The sequence below is a fragment of the Lepidochelys kempii genome, chromosome 10, assembly GCF_965140285.1.
Source record: "Lepidochelys kempii isolate rLepKem1 chromosome 10, rLepKem1.hap1, whole genome shotgun sequence".
In the NCBI taxonomy this organism is placed as follows: domain Eukaryota; kingdom Metazoa; phylum Chordata; order Testudines; family Cheloniidae; genus Lepidochelys; species Lepidochelys kempii.
In genome coordinates, this window is record NC_136389.1 from 18,130,749 (window position 1) to 18,151,151 (window position 20,403).

The following is a 20,403-nucleotide window of genomic DNA, read 5'->3' on the forward strand; positions in this document are numbered from 1 at the left end:
TCTATTAAACAAGTAGTAAAAATTTGAGAAATGCCATGCACCGCAACTTAACTGTGTGCCCAGCACAGCCCAAAACAAGAATAAGAGAGAGAAGTGATTACATTTAAACTATGGGAATTGTGCTTCTAAAACAGGAGCTGTCTTCAGGAGGAAAAGAAATAGTTATTAAAAGAAACCTAGGGCCCCTTGCCAGTGTAGACAGTGAAGGTGTTGCCATTGACTTCAGCGAGAGAAGAAACAAGTCCTTAAATATAAACTTTAGTGCTGAAGTCTCCTATAGCAATGCTGCACCTGAAGGACTCTCTCTCTCTCTCTCTCTCTCATTATATAGGGAGCTATAGTGACTCATATATTTATGTTGCCTAAAATATTAATAATTTCTTTGGAGAGCTCCAGTTCTTCCATAGTTTGCAGCAGGAGATTGAAATGGGGCAGGGTGCTAATCCTGGGGTGAGGGAGTTGCCACTTGAGGTCTCCATGAAAACCCGTTCCAATTGGGCCTAGTTCTAAACAGCTGACAATTACGATTTCCTATCCATGTTGTACTCAGCAAGCGTGCGGGCAGCTCAATGTTCCATCAGCACATAGGCCACCCTAGCGTATCGCTTCAGCCTGCCACATGCAGCTGAAATTCTGGACAAGACCTGAGCAAAATGGTTTTTATCCTCTTTCCCCTTCAAAACATCCTTTGGTGCAGAGGAAGGTGCACTGGATTAAGACCCAGAAGACCATGATTTAAAGTCACTACTTCTATAGTCCAATGGCAATAATTCTGTCCCTTCGCAACTCTTATTGAGTAAGGATTGAGAGATTACACTAGCTGGGAATAGGGCCCCTGTATCTAATATGGCAGAGCCAAGTCTCATCCCATTAGCTACACTGTCTCTCAAAATCTGCCATATCTAAGTAATCCTCTATGGTCTGTAATATGGGGCTACGTGTGGATATGTAACCCCCTGTTTCAGTGTGTTTTGCATCCTCCTCCAGTGGTTGGTGCACGGGCAATAACTGTCTATTCCTGCTGCCTGTTGTTGTGGTTCCAGTAGCAAAGATCTGTCCAGGGTCCAGTGCAAATTCCTGTAAGGGTGTACCAGGGCTCGGCTGGAGAGCTTCACAGGGAACCACAGGCAGGAGACTTAAATTTAGAGCTTCCCTAAGCCAAGGCCATAATTTGGGATGTGCAAAGGTAGCACTCAAGAAGCACAGCCCAAAATCCGGCACAAAATGCCCCACCTTGTTGCTGGAGAGCAACAGTAAGGTGCTTTCCTTTGCAAGACAATGACCCAGATAGGCATAGAGAAGTCTGGCCCTTAGTTTCAGTGGGAGCAGGATGAGAGCCTTAGGCACTGTCTGCAAAGCCTCCAACCACTATGGGCACAGAGAGCAGAACTCTATAGAGCTCTGATATAGTTCTTGCATGTGGTAGCATGCTTGCTGCCTTCCAAGTCATGAACGTGGCCAAAAGTAAAGTTTTAACAATATAGATTATTCCACATTTGTCTCTTCTCATCTCCATTTAGCACAATTTTTGAAGAACTGCAAGGCATTTCTCTGTCACAGCCAGTTCAACGTGTAAAATGCTGCCCGATCAGAATGGTGTAACTCTGCAAGGTAGCAGAGAATCAGACCCCTAATATTAAACTTGATTTCTCATGCTCTTTTTCCTTTACAAACTTCTGATTAGTAATTCAGCAGTAGGGCAGGATGAAACCAATGTACGATCCCTGGTGTTGGGGGTCATGCTTGATGGGGGTCAAAGTAAGAGTTCAAATGCAGTTTCATTTTTGACAACACTGAAATTGCCTGATGGAGAAGGAGGAAAGGATTTCTGACATGCTGTTGGATATTGTTTTCATTTTAGGTAAACTATGCCGTTTGAGGAAACAGCACTGAGCTAAATGGGTAAAGCTGTCTAAACTCTTTGGTCATGTCATGTCATATAAAATAAAAATCCTTTACATCATGAGAAGTGTGCATGCTAAACTTCAGTCAAATGATTTTGAAATATTTGAAATATTAAACAACCGCAGGTGTGCCCCCCCCCCCCCCCCGGGCATTACAATGAAAACACTAAATCAACCTAAACGACAATAGGATTATTAGTATTATTGTAACTACAATAGACTAGACTGATGACTAAATGAGAGTTCTCTGTTAAGACTTATCCTTCTCCACTCCCATCCCAATTAGTTTTAAGTCTAGTTGAGCACCTCATATGTCCTTGTTTTTCGTGGCTTGCTTTCTAGTTAGTTATAGTCTGTTTAGGAACATCAGACTTGCCATAATAGATCAGATCATTGGTCCATGTAGTCTGATATCCTGCCTCCAGCAATAGCCTTCGTCAGACAGTAAAAAAAAAAAATCCTAGTAAGGTATTGTATGCAATGTTAGGCTAAAAATTCCTTCCTTATATGATATGATCTTTAAGATTTTGTTATCCTTATTCTATCTCGTGAACTAATGTTCATAAAATTATCCAGTTCTTTTAAAGATCCAGTCACAATGCATGGTTTGGATGTTTCTGTTACAATTAATTCCACAGTTTAGTCCTTGTTGATTCAATCCTTGTATTTTGAAGGGGAACAGCAATAATAATGCAGGTTGCTGGTGTCAAATAGTACACCTATGAAAATGATATAAAACTCCTATTTAGCTACATTCACTTCCACTAAGACCTGTTAGTTAATTGCACTAGATAAGGTTTTACTAGCACTGTGGTGTACTGCACTCTACCAGCATGTGATACGGGTGTGTTATGAAGCCAGTCTAATCCAGATAGAGTTGTGTCCTCTCAGTTGATTCGTAAGCTTCGGAAATGTTTTCCAGTTCCCTGAAGCTTTTCACTTTGTCCTCTGGATGTCGCTGTTCTGCACAAGACCTGTTGCAATTGCAGCTTTGACACTTGCATCCCGCTTCCAAAGGAACCTGCGCTCCGCCCCGTAATGCAAACGCATGCAATCTACAGACGAGTCGTCTTCATTTATTGATGAATTCTTTTCATTAGCTCTACCAATTAACAATACCACTTTCCCCAAATTAAAAAACGCAATCAACCTATTGCGGAACAGCTGTAGTGAAATACTTCTTCTAATCCCTTTGTAAGAGGGAAAAGGTGTAATTAATGCCCGCTTTAATTATAAAAATAGAAGTGAGAGGTGCATGCTGGCAAATCAAAGGGTTATTAAGGTGATGGTTCTTTCAGTATCTTACACGGCAAAATGTACATTGCAGTGCCCTCTACTCATACTTATGTCCGCTTCCTTGTGTACATGACATGACCGTGTGCACTGCACATTGACAGCATTCTCTATAGATGGTGGTAGGTACCCTCGGTATGATTTATTGCAGGTCCTTCTGGAAACTCTTCATGAAAGAGTATCCTTCAATACACCATTCCCTTTCAATATATAAATATCTAACCTGGTCACACATAATTTGAAATAAGAGCAAGGTTTTTGGTTTGCGGGTGGAAAATGATCACCAATAGGTTTCAGACACGTTTTGCTTCTTGTTCTGTGACAAAAAGGACCCTCCTACATGTTGCTGTTTCAAAGTCTCTTGTCCATCTGGTTGCAGACAGATGGATGATGCTGTTTGCAGGAGATACTTCCCCCGGATTCAGCCTCAGGCTTTAAGTTGGAAAAACAAATCCAAGGAGAGATGCACTGAGAGAGGGGAATCCAGATCTCTGGAAGTGCAAAGTCTGCTGCAGCTGCTGCCCAAGAGGGGGAAATTCACCACCAGCCTACCATAGGGAAGAAGGAAAAGCGGGAAATCAATCATGCAGCAAGTGACAGGCTGACAGAACACATCCCTCGCAGCACAGAGAGCCTGAGAACCCAGAAAACCATACAAGAAATATTAGAAACAAACGAAATAATCAACACCTCTGTGCTTAAAAAAAATACGGGGAAAGAATCCTTGATCATTATGGAGAGGCAGTGAGCAGCAAGGGGGAGAAGGAATGAACAGTGCTCATCTAGCAAACAAGTCACGTCTTTTTGTTGTTGTTGAGGGCAAAGGGGAGAGAGACGCCATGCTCAGGCTGTGCTGGGAACTAATGTGATACCTAGTGAAGATGGCGTATATACAGGTAGGTCTGAACAGCACTGGGGAGGAAATGTCCTCGTTATCTGGGGAGGGAGGACCACAGGGAAAACTGGGTCTGCTCTAACCTGGTTTAGACTCAACTGAATTTATTCGTTGTATGTTCATCCAGCCCAGGTTCGTGATTCCCTCTCCCACTTAATGGGAAACTTGAGAGTTAGTTACAGAAAAGGTCAAGTTCTCTAGTGACAGATGCAACCTGTAGCATTATTATTGGTTCTGATTTTTTGCATTCAATGGTAATATTTGCTTCTAATGTATTTAGAAACAAGAACTGTGGCTTACTGGCGGTTGACAATCCCGAGTAGGGTTACAAAACAATCTCTTCCCAGATAAGTTTGGGGGTAATTGTACTTGTGACTGGACCTTAATTTAAAAAAGTAAATAAAAGAAATTGAAAGCATCCCTTCTAGCTATGTGTTGGGTGCATGTCCTTTTAAGGTTGTGTTGGTACAAATCAGTAAAACAAAAGGAAACTAACATCGTGTGTGTGTGTGTGAGAGTGAGTGAATGTACTAGTGAGATTCTGTGGGTATGAGACACTTGCATTCATTCAGACATACACATTGTGCATGTGTGATTGTTGGTATCTCTGTGTGATTATCTTTGTGTGTAGCTGTTGTTTATGTGTATGAATGTCTGCATATATGTGTGTGGATGAGACAAATGTTTGATGCCTTATTGCACTGTGTGGGCAACTGTGCCCTGCTGCACTTCCTGGTGCTTCTCTATGTGCCATGATCCACCTGTTAACTCCAGGGTTCCGTTTCTGGGTCTGAGTTTGGTGTGCGAGCAAGAGCAGGCTGGGAGATGGGAGTCAGAACAGCGAGGGGTGCTCTAGCAACGACCCCAGCCCCCATCCATAGTGTTACCATGGATACTTCTCCTAATTGCTGAGCTGAGGGGAGCTTGCAGCTGCTGGACAGCAGGTGGAGATCCAGGCAGAGCAGGCCCTGGGGATGCAAATGGAGGGGGCTTGGGACTCAGCCAGAAGGGCATGAAAGGGCAGAGCTTCCTGATATTGTTGGCTAACCATGTGACTCGTAGCCTGCAATCCTGTGAAATGCCAGCATGGAAGTGCTCCTCGGGAGGTCATGTGGGGCCTTGAGAACCACATTTATATGTAGCCCCCTTCATCCGTGAGCACTGAAAGGAGGACTCCTGCATGCATTCAGTGATCTCTGTGAATCTAAAACCTAGGGGTCTACTCTACACACACTCCCTGGGATCTTTGGGCCCGTCTGTCTGTGCATCCACAACACCCACATAGAGTCCCCATGCAAAGGTCAAAATGGGGCTAGCCTAACACAGAGGAGACTGAAAAGGGGGTCCTAACTTGCATATGTGACACCCTCCCATTCGGGCACCCCTGCAAACAGCCTGTACTGTGATTGTTCCCTCAGTAATTATATGCCCCTTCCAAGTGTTTAAAAATCATGAGTCAGGTTCCCCTAGACAATTGAGAGATTATAAGTATAATAAATGTTGGGTTCTTTTTATTTGCCTTCTGGCATTTAGGAATCACGTTTTCAAGCATTTCTCGACAGCCCCTAGGGCTAGAAACTTACTTTAAAACGAACAGCAATGAAAGTAGTGATTCTCAGGCACTAACAGGAGAGCAGCAGCTGAAGGAAGCTGAAGTGAGCGATGTGGTGGGGGATCCCCCAGCACCTAACATGCAACAGAGCCTAGGGAACTGCCTGTCACCAACATGTGCTAGGGGCTTGGGACCAGTCAGGTAATGTGTGAAACCCTGGAGTTAGCAGCACTGGCTCAAGGTCTTTTTACTATGTGACAGGCTCCCGGTGAGTTCCCGCGTGGCATTACATGCAGGATTCGCTCCAAGTCCCACCAGTGCATAAGTTCTGGGGATTTCCCCAGCCCATCGCACACTTAAGCAGACTGGCAGCACATGTTGGTGGCAGGTGCTTCCAGCGGCTCTGTGGCACGTGTAGGTGCCAGGGGATCCCTTCCCCCATCCCACGGCATCAGCTTCCTTCGGCCCCTCACTCCTTTTCCACCCTGAGCTCCCATCCTGTGCAGCAGGCAGAGTCACAGGCCAGATTTACAGGGCCCTTCTGGGCGGCCTGCCCCCGACCCAAGAGCTCCCCCGCTTCTCGCCCCCTTTACCAGGCGCGGCGTCTCACCAGGCACCAGCCGCCGCCCCCTGGCGGGGCCGGTCCCCTCTGGGCTCCGGCTGCCCAGAGCGCAGGGGGCGCTGCTGGGTCCGGGGTTATGCCCCAGTCGCTCTCCGTGGCGGCCCAGGCGCTGAGTGCGGCGTCCCCGGGGGAAGGCGTCGGCCTCCGGCTGGGTCTTGTTCTGCGCCACGTGTTGCTGGCCGGAGGGGGTGAGGGTCCGGGCCGCGGGCTGGGAGGCTCGAAGCTCGGGAAGGCTGCCCCGAGAGAGGCGAAGGGCGACCCCGGGAAGAGGGAGGGTGGCGGCCGCGGCTGCCCAAGCTGGGGAAATTCACCCCGAGCCATGCCCAGGAGGGTGCAGCGGGTGACAGGCTGCCAGAGCCGAGCCCATCCCTCCCCGCCCCGCGCGGCACAGGGAGCCCGGGGCCCCCGGCACAACCTGCCCGAAATCCCAGAGAACCAGACCGCGTCTCCCCCGCCCCGCGCCGGGCTCGGGAAGCGCTGGGGAGGAGGCGCCGAGAGGCAGCGAGCAGCCGGGGGAGCGGGGATGGCCAGTGCTCATCTGGCACACAAGTCGCGTCTTTTTGTGCTGTTGAGGGCCAAGGGGAGAGAGACGCCGTGCTCGGGCTGTGCTGGGAACTAATGTGATACCTAGTGAAGATGGCGTATATACAGGTAGGTCTGGACAGCACTGGGGAGGCGATGTCCTCTTTGCCGGGGTGGGGACCGCAGGGAGACCGGGTCTGCTCTAACCTGGGTGAGCGCTCACCTCAATTTACTAGCTGCGTGTTAATCCAGCCCGGGCTAGTGATTTCCCCCTCCCGCTTAACGGTAAACCGGGGTGTGCGAGTGAGGTAGCTGCCGAAAAGGTGAAGCTCTCCCCTGACATACACAAGCCTTGAGGCACGAGTGCTTCGGTTTTTTGCATTTGTTTAATAGCAGCGGTCAGCCGATGCGTCTCGATTCAGACCAGGACGGTGGGTTGTTGGAAACACTTTGTGGAGTGGTACAGGAGAAGGGTTTGGGGGACTCCTGCCTGTGGTTGGAACTCGCCTCCTTCTTAAGAATGAATCCGAACATCCCCTTTTGTGCTTGTTTGTGTGAACTTGTGTGTTTGTGCATTTGACTGATGGCGTATGTATGGGCCTGACTGTGTTTGTGTCTATGGAGGGGGTTGTATGTATAGGGTGTGTGTGTGTGTATTTAGGTGTGCTTATGTTTGTGCGCGTGTGTGTCTGTGTATAGGATTGTGCGTGGTCTGTGCGTGTGAATGTCAGCATATATGTGAGTTCTTGTGTGTGTGAGAGGATTGTGATGCCTTCGTGCAGAGTTGCATATACAGGGCACAAAGAGAAGCAGAGCAACAATTGTGGCAGCTGCCTCTGCTTCTGTTCTATTGCATGTTCAGCGATCCAGCTGTGGACTGCTTGTTCCGTGTCTAGGACTGAATTCAGAGTAGGAGCAAGAGCGGGCAGGGAGATGGGAGTAGGAGCAGCCAGCGGTCCTTTACCAACTCCTCCCCCATCCATCCAGCTGGCATCACCATGGATGCTGCTCCTGAGTTGAGTTTAGGTGGCTGCTGCTGAGGGAGGAGGACTAGGCAGGGCAGCCTCTGGAAGAGGCCTGGGAGGCTCAGGAATCAGTCAGCCAGAAGGTAATGAAAGGGTACAGAGCTTCCCCCAGAGTGTGAGATGACCTTGCTAATCACACTCCTGTGAAACACCAGCAGGGATGGGATGTGCCTCTCACACTGTCACGTGGACGCTTGAGAACGCAGGCTCAGAAACCCCACCTACCTGAGACACCTTCCCCCTACCGTGGAAGCCTAGAAGTGGGGGCTCCCACACATATGGGAATCCTTTCAGAGATTGAAACGGGGCCCTCACACCAATAAAGGGACCTGCTGTGGACACAGACACAGGGACCCTCACCCCAGTGTGGTATACCGACATATTACCACCAACTATGAACTTCAAAACAGGGACCCACTCAACTTGCCCAAGGCCATGAAAACCAGCACTCACTTAAAGCTGTCCTTACTTTCCGGGGCTCTTGGGAGCTAGATGGGCAGGGGGCCTTGAGCCCCAAGGTTTGTCACTACTCCCAGCCCGGCCTGTCCATCGTGTAATTGTGCCAGGGTAGAAGGAGCTCTTTGGTGGATAGGCTGTTGTGTATATGAGACCCTAATGCTGTAAACTGGGTCCATGGTGTATAATTAAAAATGTAATTTCACCTGCTCCCCTGAATGAGTTTTGATACCCATGGTTTTATGGTTTAAAAACTCCTGGAAGATGTTAGCCAGGAAATCTGGCTTCTTATCTGAGCTCTGCCAATGACTTGGTTTGGTTCTCCACTGCCTTGCATAGTCACTGACAGTGACATCTGTGCACAGTGGATGTAAAATGCTGTTGGGTAAGTCACCCTCTCTGTGACTCAGTTTCTCATCTCTGAAATGACAATGACAATAGTGACCTACCTCCCAGGGGTGTACTGACTGCAAATTAGTTAATATTTAAAAAGTGCTTTGAGATCCTGGGATGAAAGATACTATGGTGATCCAAAGCCCAGTGAAGTCAGTAGGGATCTTTGAATTGATTTCACTGGGCTTTAGATCAGGCTTTGTGTGTGTGTGAAGTATTACAATTTATTGTTTCAAAAGTACATAAGTGACTTAAGAGCACACGGCTCATTGGCTTTCATTGGGAGTTGTGTTCCTAAGCCAGGCTCTTTTGAAAATGCCACCCTTAATGTTCTTTGCCCTCTATCTGTAATATCAGTGGTGTAGTACTGGAGCCCTGTCATCCCCAACTGACCAAAGTGTACAGAAGCAGAGGGGACATGTATATGTCCATACATGCATGTATGTATGTATATTCATGCTAGAAAAAGCGAGCCCTGGCTGTGCAATATCACCCGCCTTAAAAATGCTGGTCACACTTGATTTGGAGGATGCAGGGAACAGCTAAGCACAGCAGCATATGGGGCACAGGGAGTGTAAGGGTAAAGATAACAAAAACAGCCCCACGTATGGCAGATCCTGGAAACCAAGGTAGCAAGGAACAGCTGTCAGCAAGGTCATCAAGCAGCAATGACTGTGCAAGGGCCCCTAGGCCACCCTACACATACAATGTGTTGTTTTGTGATGGGGGTTTGTTTATGGCACCAGGACTCCCAAATGGATTATGCTCCTGGGTTGAAGAGTTGATCTTAGGGTGACCAGATGTCCCGGTTTTTATAGGGACAGTCCTGATTTTTGGGTCTTTTTCTTATATAGGCTCCTGTTACCCCCCACCTCCTGTCCTGTTTTTTCACATTTGCTGACTGGTCACCCTAGTTGACCTTGAATGGGCAGATCTGGTACGATAAGCCTAGGCTCAGCAGCTGTAACTTGAGTGGTATTCCTTTTGCATTCCCAGTGGACTAGGCCAATGTCATGGCTGCCTCTATGTGCTGGGTTTGTTCTAGTGTCCATGTTCTTAAACTTCAACTGAGCTTACCCAGCACCTGCTGGCAGTCACATCATTTGTGCTCTATAAACCTTTGTCATTCCCCCAGAGCTAGTCCCCCTGTTGCATGTGACTGGCATGAACAAGGACAGCTGTTTGTGTTTGCTTTTATTTCATGGATCTGTGCATTTATGTATTTTATGGCACTGGCTGTTCATTTGCTTCTGCTGTGCTATGGTGATTAGTTCCTGCCTGTTGTAGTCTCTGTCGTCACTCCTGTGTGCCTGGCTAGGGTTTCTGCGGGAGTTTGAGCACACAGTCAGGATGGAACTCCAGTTACTTTATGATGGAGTCTGGGGGTAGCATTGCTCATGCTCCTGGGGTCCTGGCTGCCCAAGGACCTGTTTTATTTTAAAGCAGATCTAGGTTGTTTTACTTGATGCTTCTCTTGCACGACTGATACATTTTAGCCAGGTGGCTTGTCTGATACAGGCCTGCCTGGAATTACCACACCCCACTCCCTCATGCCACATGGCCTTTTCTCACACTACATGCTGGGCTGTTTGGCTGCAGGGCATGAATACAATGGACCCGGTTTAATGCAGAATAGGAATTTTAGTGCAGGCTTGGAATAAGCCACACCAGTTTTGTGTGGACCTTAGTATGTAAATTGGGGGATGATAGAACCCTGGGGTTTTTAAAAATGATTTTTGGGTATAGCCATATCAAAATACAGCACTTTTGTCCTTGCAAACCTTACCTCATACAGGTGGCGGAATTTTCACTAAGCAATGGTCTGTGAGAACGTGGCGATGGATGTTTGTGTTAAAATGCTTTCTATGGAAGCCATTGTAGAGCTAAATTTAATCTAATCTAATCTAGTTTCTTTTTTAAAAGTTGTATTGTCTATGTTTTCCATAGAGTATAGCCAATAGAAGCTTTTGGGAGAGCAAGCCCCTTAAGAAATGGGAGTACTCAGAAATTAGTGTCCACTTCTGAAACTATTGGTCTTAATATCTCTGGAGTTGCAACCATTTTTGCCAGAACTGAACTGAGATCAGGGTCTCTATTACCAGGAGCTCGCAGTGTATCTATGACCAGGATGTGGTTTGCTACTGATGCAGTAAATACAGTAGTTGTAGAAATGAAGTAATTTCCTAGGGACACATGAAGAGTGTGGTTGCACATGATGTCTCCTGGGAGGGGGATGGTAGCAGAAGCAATACATACGTTTCTCTTGCTGTAAACAGGGGTGGAGTGAGAGTGGTGGGATCCTCCTAGGGAAGGGTGAGCAGCAGGAAGGGAAGGGGAGAAGACGACATTGTTGCTCCTTCAGGAGATTCTGCCCCCTCCCCTAAAATTAAGTAGGACAAGCTTGGGAAATAGCATGTCCTGAGAAATTAAAGAAATTGTTCTCTGGCTGGTGCTAATTTAGAGTTATTTGAGCATTGCTAAACTGGTTTTGTCTTTTTCATTTTGTTCCCCTTTGCTTCATCATGGATATCTAAAAGGACAGTTGGAACCGATAAATGAGGTGAGTTAATCTGATGATTCATTCCCTATTCTGTCTCATCTCATCGTCCAGAGGAGATTGTCCTGCATTTTCTGAATGTTTTCTAATGCCGTAGGTATAAATGGTATGCCAGATTCCTTGCTTTGTGGCTTTTCTGATTTCTGGGGTTCATTTATAGAAAAATTAATCTTTTCGTATACCAGGAAAATTCAGTTTTTTATAGGTGTGGAATAAAAATTTCTTTTACTATCAATCTGCTACTGTCCTCTGCAGCCCTGTGCTCCCAGTGAAGGCCTCCCAGTGAGTGCCGACTGCTTCCTTGTACAGGCAGTGTTGAACACTGCAAACATGATGCAATTCAATAATTTCTAGTACAATTTTAAAAAGGCTATTCTCAAATTTTGACTTTGTGAGGGTTTCATAATGCATTCTGGGTTTTCACCTATCACTGAGTACAGATAGCTAGAATCTGTCTGTCTGTGTCCCATGTACTGCTCTGCGAGCCTTCTTACAAACACTTTCTTCTCCCCCCACCCCCTTACCTGGGAAAGGTGGGTAGGGGCGGATGGGGAATGAGCAGAACCCTGGCTTCATGCCTCCTTCCCTCTCTCTCCAGTGCACCAGCAAGCTGAGCTTAGAGGGTGTGGTGGGAGTGGGGTAGTTATTTGTCGTTGGTATAAGCCACCAGCAAGTTTATACCCTCTTGAAGCAAGGGGGAGAAGGAAGGGAACTGTGGCTTCCTCAGACAGTTCCTTTCTTGGGATGTACTTCTCCCTTGCTATAAATGTATACACTTAGCCTGTGTGTATTTATATGTTACGCTATAATGTTATAAACATATATACACAGGCTAAGTGTATACATTAACCTGTGTACATTATTACATATATATATATAATGTGTGTGCATGTAATAAATGTAATAGCACTGTTAGGGAGTTACTACTGCCACCATACAAAATTCTGTTCTCCGGGGCACTTCTACACTCACCGAGGGCAAATAACGTTTTTTAAAAAAACCATTAGCTTTTTCAATAAATTAATCATCATAGTAAGAGTCAGGCAAGATTTTGTACCTAGGCTGATACATTTTGCTGACAAATTTGAGGCTGTAATACTGCATGTATGGAGCATATGAATATCATATGGTTACATGCCTACAGTATTAAAATACCTTCATATTGTTGTGTTAGGTTTTTTCAGCTGTGCAACAACTTGTGAAATTAAATTGAGGTCTTCAGTTTTTTCTTCTCTCTGCCATGCATTTGTTGATATATTAGTTTGTTAATGTAGGTGAAATAATGGGCATGTTTCTGCTCTAGCATATTGTTATGGCATAGTGTTTTGTAAATCACTCTCTCGCCCACGTACATAATAATTCTATAAAAGAAAATACCTGCAGTGAATGTTTATTTCCCTGCCTAGTTATGGCTTCAGTGAGATTGTGCCAGTAACTGCACGGCACTTGTCTGTTTATATAAATGGAATAAATATAGTTCCAAATGTTCTGCTGCAGAAACACAAAACATAAATACAGCTGAGTGTTATTTCTCACCGATGATCTACTGTTTGTAATCTTATTCTTTGGTTTCCAATGGCCTCAGGGTCTGCTCTCTAGACTCTTGGATCTCTTGCTGTGCAGATGGACTTGTAGAAATTGTTGTCAGAAGTGTTTTGACTGTAGCTGTTGTCAGTCGAGCGAAGATGAAGTTGAAATCCTGGGACCTTTTCCTGCACAGACGCCAGCCTGGCTGTAAGTTTAGATGTGCATATTAAGCAAATGTTATCTCCAGTTTATAGCAGGGTGACAAAGGTAATGTTATTTTGGCTGTGGTGAGGGCATAAACATGAGGCCATAAGAATCCAAAAATGCCACACACCTGGCTAATGGCATACATACAATAAGAGATTGGTGGGAAGAGTCGGTGTTAGGAGTGGGAACAGTGCATATAACTATATAAAGCGTGCATATAACTGCAGCAAAGCTAAACAACATGTCCTGCTAATTCAGGTAGCTGGAGTCTTTGAAATATAGCTACCCCAATTCTTAAGTCAGAAACTATCCTGCAAGCCAACACAGCAAGTTGGTAATTGACCTAGCTTTGTATTCCATGCTGAGAACAATACATTTCATTTGAATTTTTGTTGAATCTCTAAATTGGACTGTTTATTTTGAGCACTTTAGCCCTTTGATTGCTGTAATTTTCCAGACTGCCAGTCAAGTGACTACGTAGGAGGACCTATATTTATTATTTTATTATTACTTAGAGCATGCACTGTATTTTCTGAACACATAACAGACAAGGTTCCTACCAGAGGAGCTTGTGATCTGCCTTAACCATAGATAGACATACAGTATGTAATACACCAGATAACTGTTCAGACAAATAGGGGTTCACGCACAGGCCCTAATTCGGCAATTTGTTGCATGTTGGTGAGCCCATGCAGAGCCCCATGGAAAATGGCTGAAATCACATTTAACTTTAGCTATTTCCAGGATAAATCTGTATTTTTAGGAAGGCTTAGGTTGGTTGTAAGATATCATTCTAGGCAGAAAAATAGCATACAATCAGCATTCAGTGAAACTAAACAATATCTACTAGAATGTTTTGAGGCTTATAAGAGTAAGAAATAGATACCGATCTTATTAATGTTAGTCTGATTTAACCAGGCTAAAGGGGGAAACTTACAAAAACACCAAGGTGACATAAGAGAGTATATCCCCTAGAAAAACTGAATTTCTAATGGGACTTGTGTTCGTGTGTCACTTAAGTGCTTTTAAAATCTGATCCTAAAACAACAATGTCAAAGCAGTTTACAAGGGAGGCCAGTATTGTTATCCCCATTTTGCACCTGGGGAAACTGAGGCACCGGGCGGCGAAGTGACTTACCCAAGGTCACCCAGCAGGCCACTGGCAGAGCAGGAGCCTTAGTGCCAGTTCAGTGTTTTAGCTGCAAGGCCTCACTGCCTCCCATAGCAGCAGAGTAATTGCTACTCAAGAGTTAAATGTGTAATGTGCTTCTGAAACCACAACAGGTGAGGTGCCCCCTTAATTGCTTCCCTAATGCACCACATTTCGCTGTGTTGCTGGACGATAGATAGGAAGACGTGATCAGTATCATTCTCCCCGGGAGCTTCCTTGCTTTTATTTTTTTTCCCTGCCAGATCTATCAGGTTTGTCTGTAAACGGTATATAAAATTAATCTTTTTCTGTTTGAATTACAGTATCTTATTTATTGTTTTGAATTAGTGTAGGAAGAAGGTGCAGAGAGGTTAGCAGTAGAGCTTTATAGTGCTTCTTAAACAGGGAGCAGTTTTTTAAGGGTCAGAATTGTGCTTCGAAACTCATTTATCTGCAGCTAATGGGAACTGGAAATAAAATCACTGCTAAATAAGGAAACATCGTGTGCAGGTGAACAAAATGATGAGACCACTTTATTGGACTTAGAAAGATACGCTCCAGAAATGATCGAGTACTTGGGGACAAGTGGCTAGGCTTAGTAGGGGCTCCAGGAAGGGGTGGGATAGAAGAAATCTTCACTTGATCTGTGGAGTGGCAGGCCCTGAGTAGGGTTGCCAGGAATGCCAGGTCGGAAAGGGACCCTGGTGGCTCCGGTCAGCACCGCTGACTGGGCTGTTAAAAGTCTGTTCAGTGGTGCTGTAGGTCTAAGGCAGGCTAGTCCCTACATGTCCTGGCCCTGCGCTGCACCCTGGAAACAGCCAGCAGGTCCAGCTCCTAGGCAGGGGGGCCATGGGGCTCTGCGTGCTGCCCCCGCCCAGAGCACTGGCTCCGCACTCCCATTGGCTGGGAACTGTGGCCAATGGGAGCTGGGGAGCGGTGCCTGTGGGCTAGAGCAGTGTGCAGAGTCTCTTGGCCCCCTGCCTAGGAGCCAGATCTGCTGGTCTCTTCTGGGGCACAGTGCGGAGCCTGGACAGGCAGGGAGCCTGCCTTAGCCCAGCTGCACCACTACCTGGGAGCCGCTCGAGGTAAGCCCATGCCCCAGCCCTGAGGCCCCCTCCCGCCCAAACAGAATGTTGGGAATCATGAAGAAACGGATAGATAATAAGACAGAAAATATCATATTGCCTCTGTAGAAATCTATAGTATGCCCACATCTTGAATTCTGCATGCAGATGTGGTCGCCCTCATCTCAAAAAAGATATACTGGACTTGGAAAAGGTTCAGAAAAGGGCAACAAAAATGATTAGGGGTATGGAGCAGCTGTCACATGAGGAAAGATTAATAAGACTGGGACTTTTCAGCTTGGAAAAGAGGTGACTAAGGGGGGATATGATTGAGGTCTATAAAATCATGACTGGTATGGAGAAAGTAAATAAGGAAGTGTTATTTACTCCTTCTCATAACACAAGAACTAGGGGCCACCAAATGAAATTAGTAGGCAGCAGGTATAAAACAAACAAAAGGAAGTATTTCTTCACACAGCACACAGTCAACCTGTGGAACTCCTTACCAGAGGACATTGTGAAGGCCACGACTATAACAGGGTTCGAAAAAGAGCTAGATAAATTCATGGAGGATAGGTCCATCAATGGCTATTAGCCAGGATGGGCAGGGATGGTGTCCCTATATCCTCTCTTTGCCAGAAGCTGCGAATGGGCGACAAGAAATGGATCACTTGATGATTACCTGTTCTGTTCATTCCCTCTGGGGCACCGCATTGGCCACTGTCAGAAGACAGGATACTGGGCTAGATGGACCTTTGGTCTGACCAAATATGGCCGTTCTTATGCTCTTTTGCACCCTAAACCCCTCATCCCCAGCACTACCCCAGAGCCTGTGCCCCCCCAGCTGGAGCCCTCACCCTACCTGCACCCTAATCCCCTGCCCCATCCCAGAGCCCCCTTTCATACCCTGAACACCTCATCCCCGGCCCTAACCCAGAGCCCGCATCCCCAGCCAGAGCCCTTCCCGCACTCCAACCCCTGCTCCAGCCCAGTAATAGTGAGTGAGGGTGGGGGAGAGTGAGCCACCAAGGGAGGGGGAATATAGTGAGTGGGGGGGGGGTAGGGCGGGACTTCGGGGAAGGGGCAGGGCTAGGGTGTTCGGTTTTGTGCAATTAGAAAATGGCAATCCTAGCCCTGACGCAGTAATTCCAACCATCTCTGATTCTCCCCATGTGGCCACTGGGGCCGTGTAGTGGTAGATCCCCCACCTCTGGGCTTCTGTTCCTTCTCTGGCCCCCTGCTAATCCACCTGTGTGGTGATTCTTCAGTTCCTTTGGGGAGCTGGACTTTGCAATGTGGACCCCCTTTGTGGGCTCCAGAAGTACTCCCTTCCACCTGTGTCATGGATCCGTGCCGGTTCAGCTGCCTCAAGGATCCTTCCTGGATAACTTTTGCCATAAATAATAGTGGAAAATTATATTAAAGGGCCCTATTCTGCAGTCCTTTCTTATGCTGTGTTACATATAGTCAGGCCAGCAGCCCTCTAGGGACTATCAAAGTCCTCAGCTCTCATGATATTTTCACAAATCTTACAAGTTTAGGGTTTGTTTTGTTTTGTTTTTTTAAAAAAATTCTTGTCTCTAGAAGCTGGGCAGCAACATGCTTCAAAATGGCTGCTGTCTCCCATTGCTTTTCATGTGACTGAACCTAAGATGCCCTCAGCTAAAATGGTAGCTTCTGTTTCCTGTATGCAGCCCAGGCAAGAGACAGTGAGGGGACAGGGGAAAGTATGGTGGCGGTGGCTGCTGAGTTTATCCAAGGAATATGGAGGGAGGGGGGCTGAGAGAGACTGTAAAGGAAAATGGGCATAGGGAAGGAGATTTGGGGGTATGCTGGGAGAATGTGGGTGACTGAGGGGAAAGGGAGAGAATATATGTATAGGGGGTAAGGAGACTGAGAGGGGAGGGCTGGAAAGTTGGAGAGGAGAATGGAGAGGGACAGAATGACACCTCAGGAGTTAAAAGAGAGAAGTGGTGTCCTTTGCCTGGTCTTGTTGTTTTGGGTGCAGGGAGGTTTCTAAATGTTTGGAGTTTGCAGTACTGCACTCATCACATGAGTAAGTGCTACTCAACATGAGTAAGAGTTGCAGAATTGAGCTGTGAATGAGCTATTTTAATGTGTATATGTATTTCAGAACTGCTCCGAGGTCTCGTTACACTAATTGTTTTTGCATGGTAGATGTTCCCATACTATAGTGCTGGGCAGCAGTATAACACCTTGAATTAGGACCTGGATTTAAAAAGATTCACGTTCTGCCTCAATGTATTGAGTTTGGGGAACAAGTACATTTCTTGTGTTCCCCTTTCTTCCCCCCCACCCCCACCCCCCAAAAAAGTATCTAAAAATGTCTAAAGGCTCACAACTAAGAGTGCTCAATCCTCTTATCCTTGTCCACCTGACATGGCCATTGCTGTCATACGGGGTGTGCTTTTCCCTCACACCCAATCCTTCTCATGGTCTCTAGATGAATGGGAGCAATCTTGTTAATGTCTGCATCGATCCTCCATTCTTTGCATCAGCAACATTCCCATAGTCAGTAGTAGAAGCTCTGGGTATGCTAGGGAAGCAGGATTGGGCCCAACTGCTGTGAAATTAAGTAATTTATTTTGGTAGATGTTGACTTTTTGCACTTCCTGAATTTTTACAGCACCCTATAACGTCAATGATAAAGGAAGTATGTTTAGCTTGCTGAAGCAAATCTAATTGTATTGACTTGCACACATGGCAATCCTTATTGTTATTTCATAATTATTGTTTGCTTCCTAGCCTTAGGAAAAAAATTGGGAGGGAACTGGGGTGCTTGTCAGCTCTGCATCTTATGAAATCTCCTACATAAAAACTCAAAGATAAATACTGTGTGTTCTGCAAGGTTAAACTGAAATTAGAGCTCAATTCTCCTTACCAAAGGTTCTGATTAAATACGAACAGAGCTATTCCAAACACAGCCAAAGTTATTTGAGGAAAAATTATCGTGGTTTGGTAGCAATTTCCCTGCAAAAGGTCACCTGCTTGTTACTTAGTTAATTCACTATTATGTTTAGCACGTGTAGAATATCCTTAATGATTTTTTTCTGATTCTTTTTGCCCCTGCTTTGCCCCCATTCTGTAGGTTTAATTTTCAGGCATGTGGATCATAATAAGTATGTTCAAATCCATTTCTTGGCATGAAAATCAGACTTTTATGCTCCTAAATATTGATTTTTATATCCAGTTGAAGGATTTGAGCAACCTGCGTTTGAAAGCTGGGTATTATCTGTCCATTTAATGTATGTTTTTAATTTTCTATCAAAAATCTATTAAATATCAATGGACTGTGAAGCTCAGGTGGGTTCAGCTCTCCAAGCACCACAAGATCCAGATCTGAACTTCTTCCCCCAAACTTGGGGGAGAGGTAGATTCAGATCTGGAATCCATTTTTAGTCTATTCCTAAATTTGGATTTAGATTTTTGAGTTTACTACTTGCTACAGAATATTATCAGCCTAGTTTCATTAGTGGTTTGTGAGGCAAATGATTCAACATATGCATCTTATACCTGGCATAGCCAAAAATATAGAAAGAATGAATGAGGAGCAAAATTCAAGCACTGCTCCCATCTGATTTGCTTATTTCATGCTGAACTTTGGCTGTGCCCAATTTCTATTTTCTGAGTGTTCTTTTGTCTTGTGGCCTAACCAGAAAAGTGTATTTTATCTTGGTACACTATAAAGAATGGAATACTGTTTAAAAAAAAAAAGTGAGATTCTGATCTCAATTATGTCAGGATAAAATTGTTCTTCCATTGACTTCATTGGACATATTCCAGACTGTTACCAGTGCAACTGACATTAGAATCTTGAACTATAGACTTTTGTTCCTGTCTGCTCTTGCTCTTCTTTGAGGGGAACACTTAAGAGGTTCTGATTTGTTCTGTTTAATGTGAGTTGCTGCAATCTGTGAGAGGCTGAGATTTTCACTGAGCTTACTTTATGTAGAAGATTTAAATTGACAAGGGGATTGCTTGTGGACTTTTGTATGATCCCATTCTCATCATCACTTTGTGCATTTTAAACCTTCACAAAGTTTCAGTGAGGGGTGTGTAACCTTTCTTGCTTATTTATATATTTCCCACAAATAAAACAAGATATAGCAGAATTATTGTCCTATCCAGTTATGCAAAAGAGTAAATAAAAAGGGGACAGGAACTGCTTAAAAGGTATGTCAACAAATCCTGCTTTACAGGGCCACATTTCCAAAACTTAATGGCTCATTTACCACCATATATTAATATTAAACATGATGTGAGAAGATTGATCATGGTTATTTCCCATGCTATTAATAATGTGACTATCTGATGATCCTAATGAAAGCCATAATTCCAGGTCTATATCCTAAATATACAGCTGTAAGTAATGGTATAAATATTTTCACTACATAAATCAATAATGCCACAAGGTCTGTATCGCATGCATGTATTTGAAACATGAGCACATCTGTATAGATGTGTGTTAAAGTGCATACTGGTGTATATCCTTACTGTTGCTAGTAAGCTTCATTGCATTTTAAGAAGTATGAAAGACAAAAGAAAGGATAGAGAATCCATGCTTTGTAGGGCCCTGAAGCCACAGAGCTCAGCACTCTTCTGTTTTCCAACTAGATCTGAAAATAAGCTCTAGCATCCATGATATTCATCCAGGGTTCAATCTAAAGTATCAGAGAAGAGGGCTTATTATCCTGTTCGTTATGTGTATAGTACACTTACTGGATTCACACATCCAGAGGTCTTTCATTTTCACAGGATAAGCAATCAAAATGAGGACAAAGATGGAGACTCTGATAACACAACCAGCGAGCCACCTCCAACTCCTCAAGACTCTTCTCCTGACAGAAGGCGATCATCTTCAGATACATCACGGTCTACTTACAGCCTCACAAGGCGGATTTCAAGTAAGGCTGTCAGCCGTACAATATTAACGTAATTTCCCAAGTAGACCAAAGCTTAGGTTAGTGCCTGCTTTTAGAGAAAGATCCAAGTCAAGCCTAAGGTATGTTGATTAAAATCCTAAACTGTTCCACAAAGAGACTGTGAAAGGGGCCAAACTTATATTTTTGCTAAAGGATGAATGAGGCAGAATCACAGAGTTAGACAGGGGGAGGGGGCAGAAATCTATTTGATGTTTGCACTTAAAGATTAACTAGTGATATTATTATTGTTTGTTTTTATTATTTGTGTTGAGATAGGCCCCAGTCATGGGCCA

The 20,403-nt window shown here is 45.1% G+C and overlaps 1 protein-coding gene across 5 annotated transcripts in view; it reads left to right on the plus strand.

Annotated features, from left to right (window-relative positions):
- SYT17 (synaptotagmin 17) overlaps positions 1–20,403 on the plus strand; it is a 112,536-nt gene that overhangs the window by 31,429 nt on the left and 60,704 nt on the right. For 2 of the 5 annotated variants that reach the window (XR_012161138.2, XM_073362318.2), the window contains exons 2-4: positions 11,205–11,222; positions 12,805–12,953; positions 19,944–20,092. Coding sequence is in view for 4 of the 5 variants with exons in the window: in XM_073362318.2 (XP_073218419.2) it covers positions 11,205–11,222; positions 12,805–12,953; positions 19,944–20,092 (316 nt within the window). In the remaining variant the exon portion in view is untranslated. Of the gene's footprint in view, positions 1–6,500; positions 6,918–11,204; positions 11,223–12,804; positions 12,954–19,943; positions 20,093–20,403 lie in introns of those variants that run through there. The other 3 variants (XM_073362319.2, XM_073362320.2, XM_073362321.2) reach the window with 3 other exon arrangements.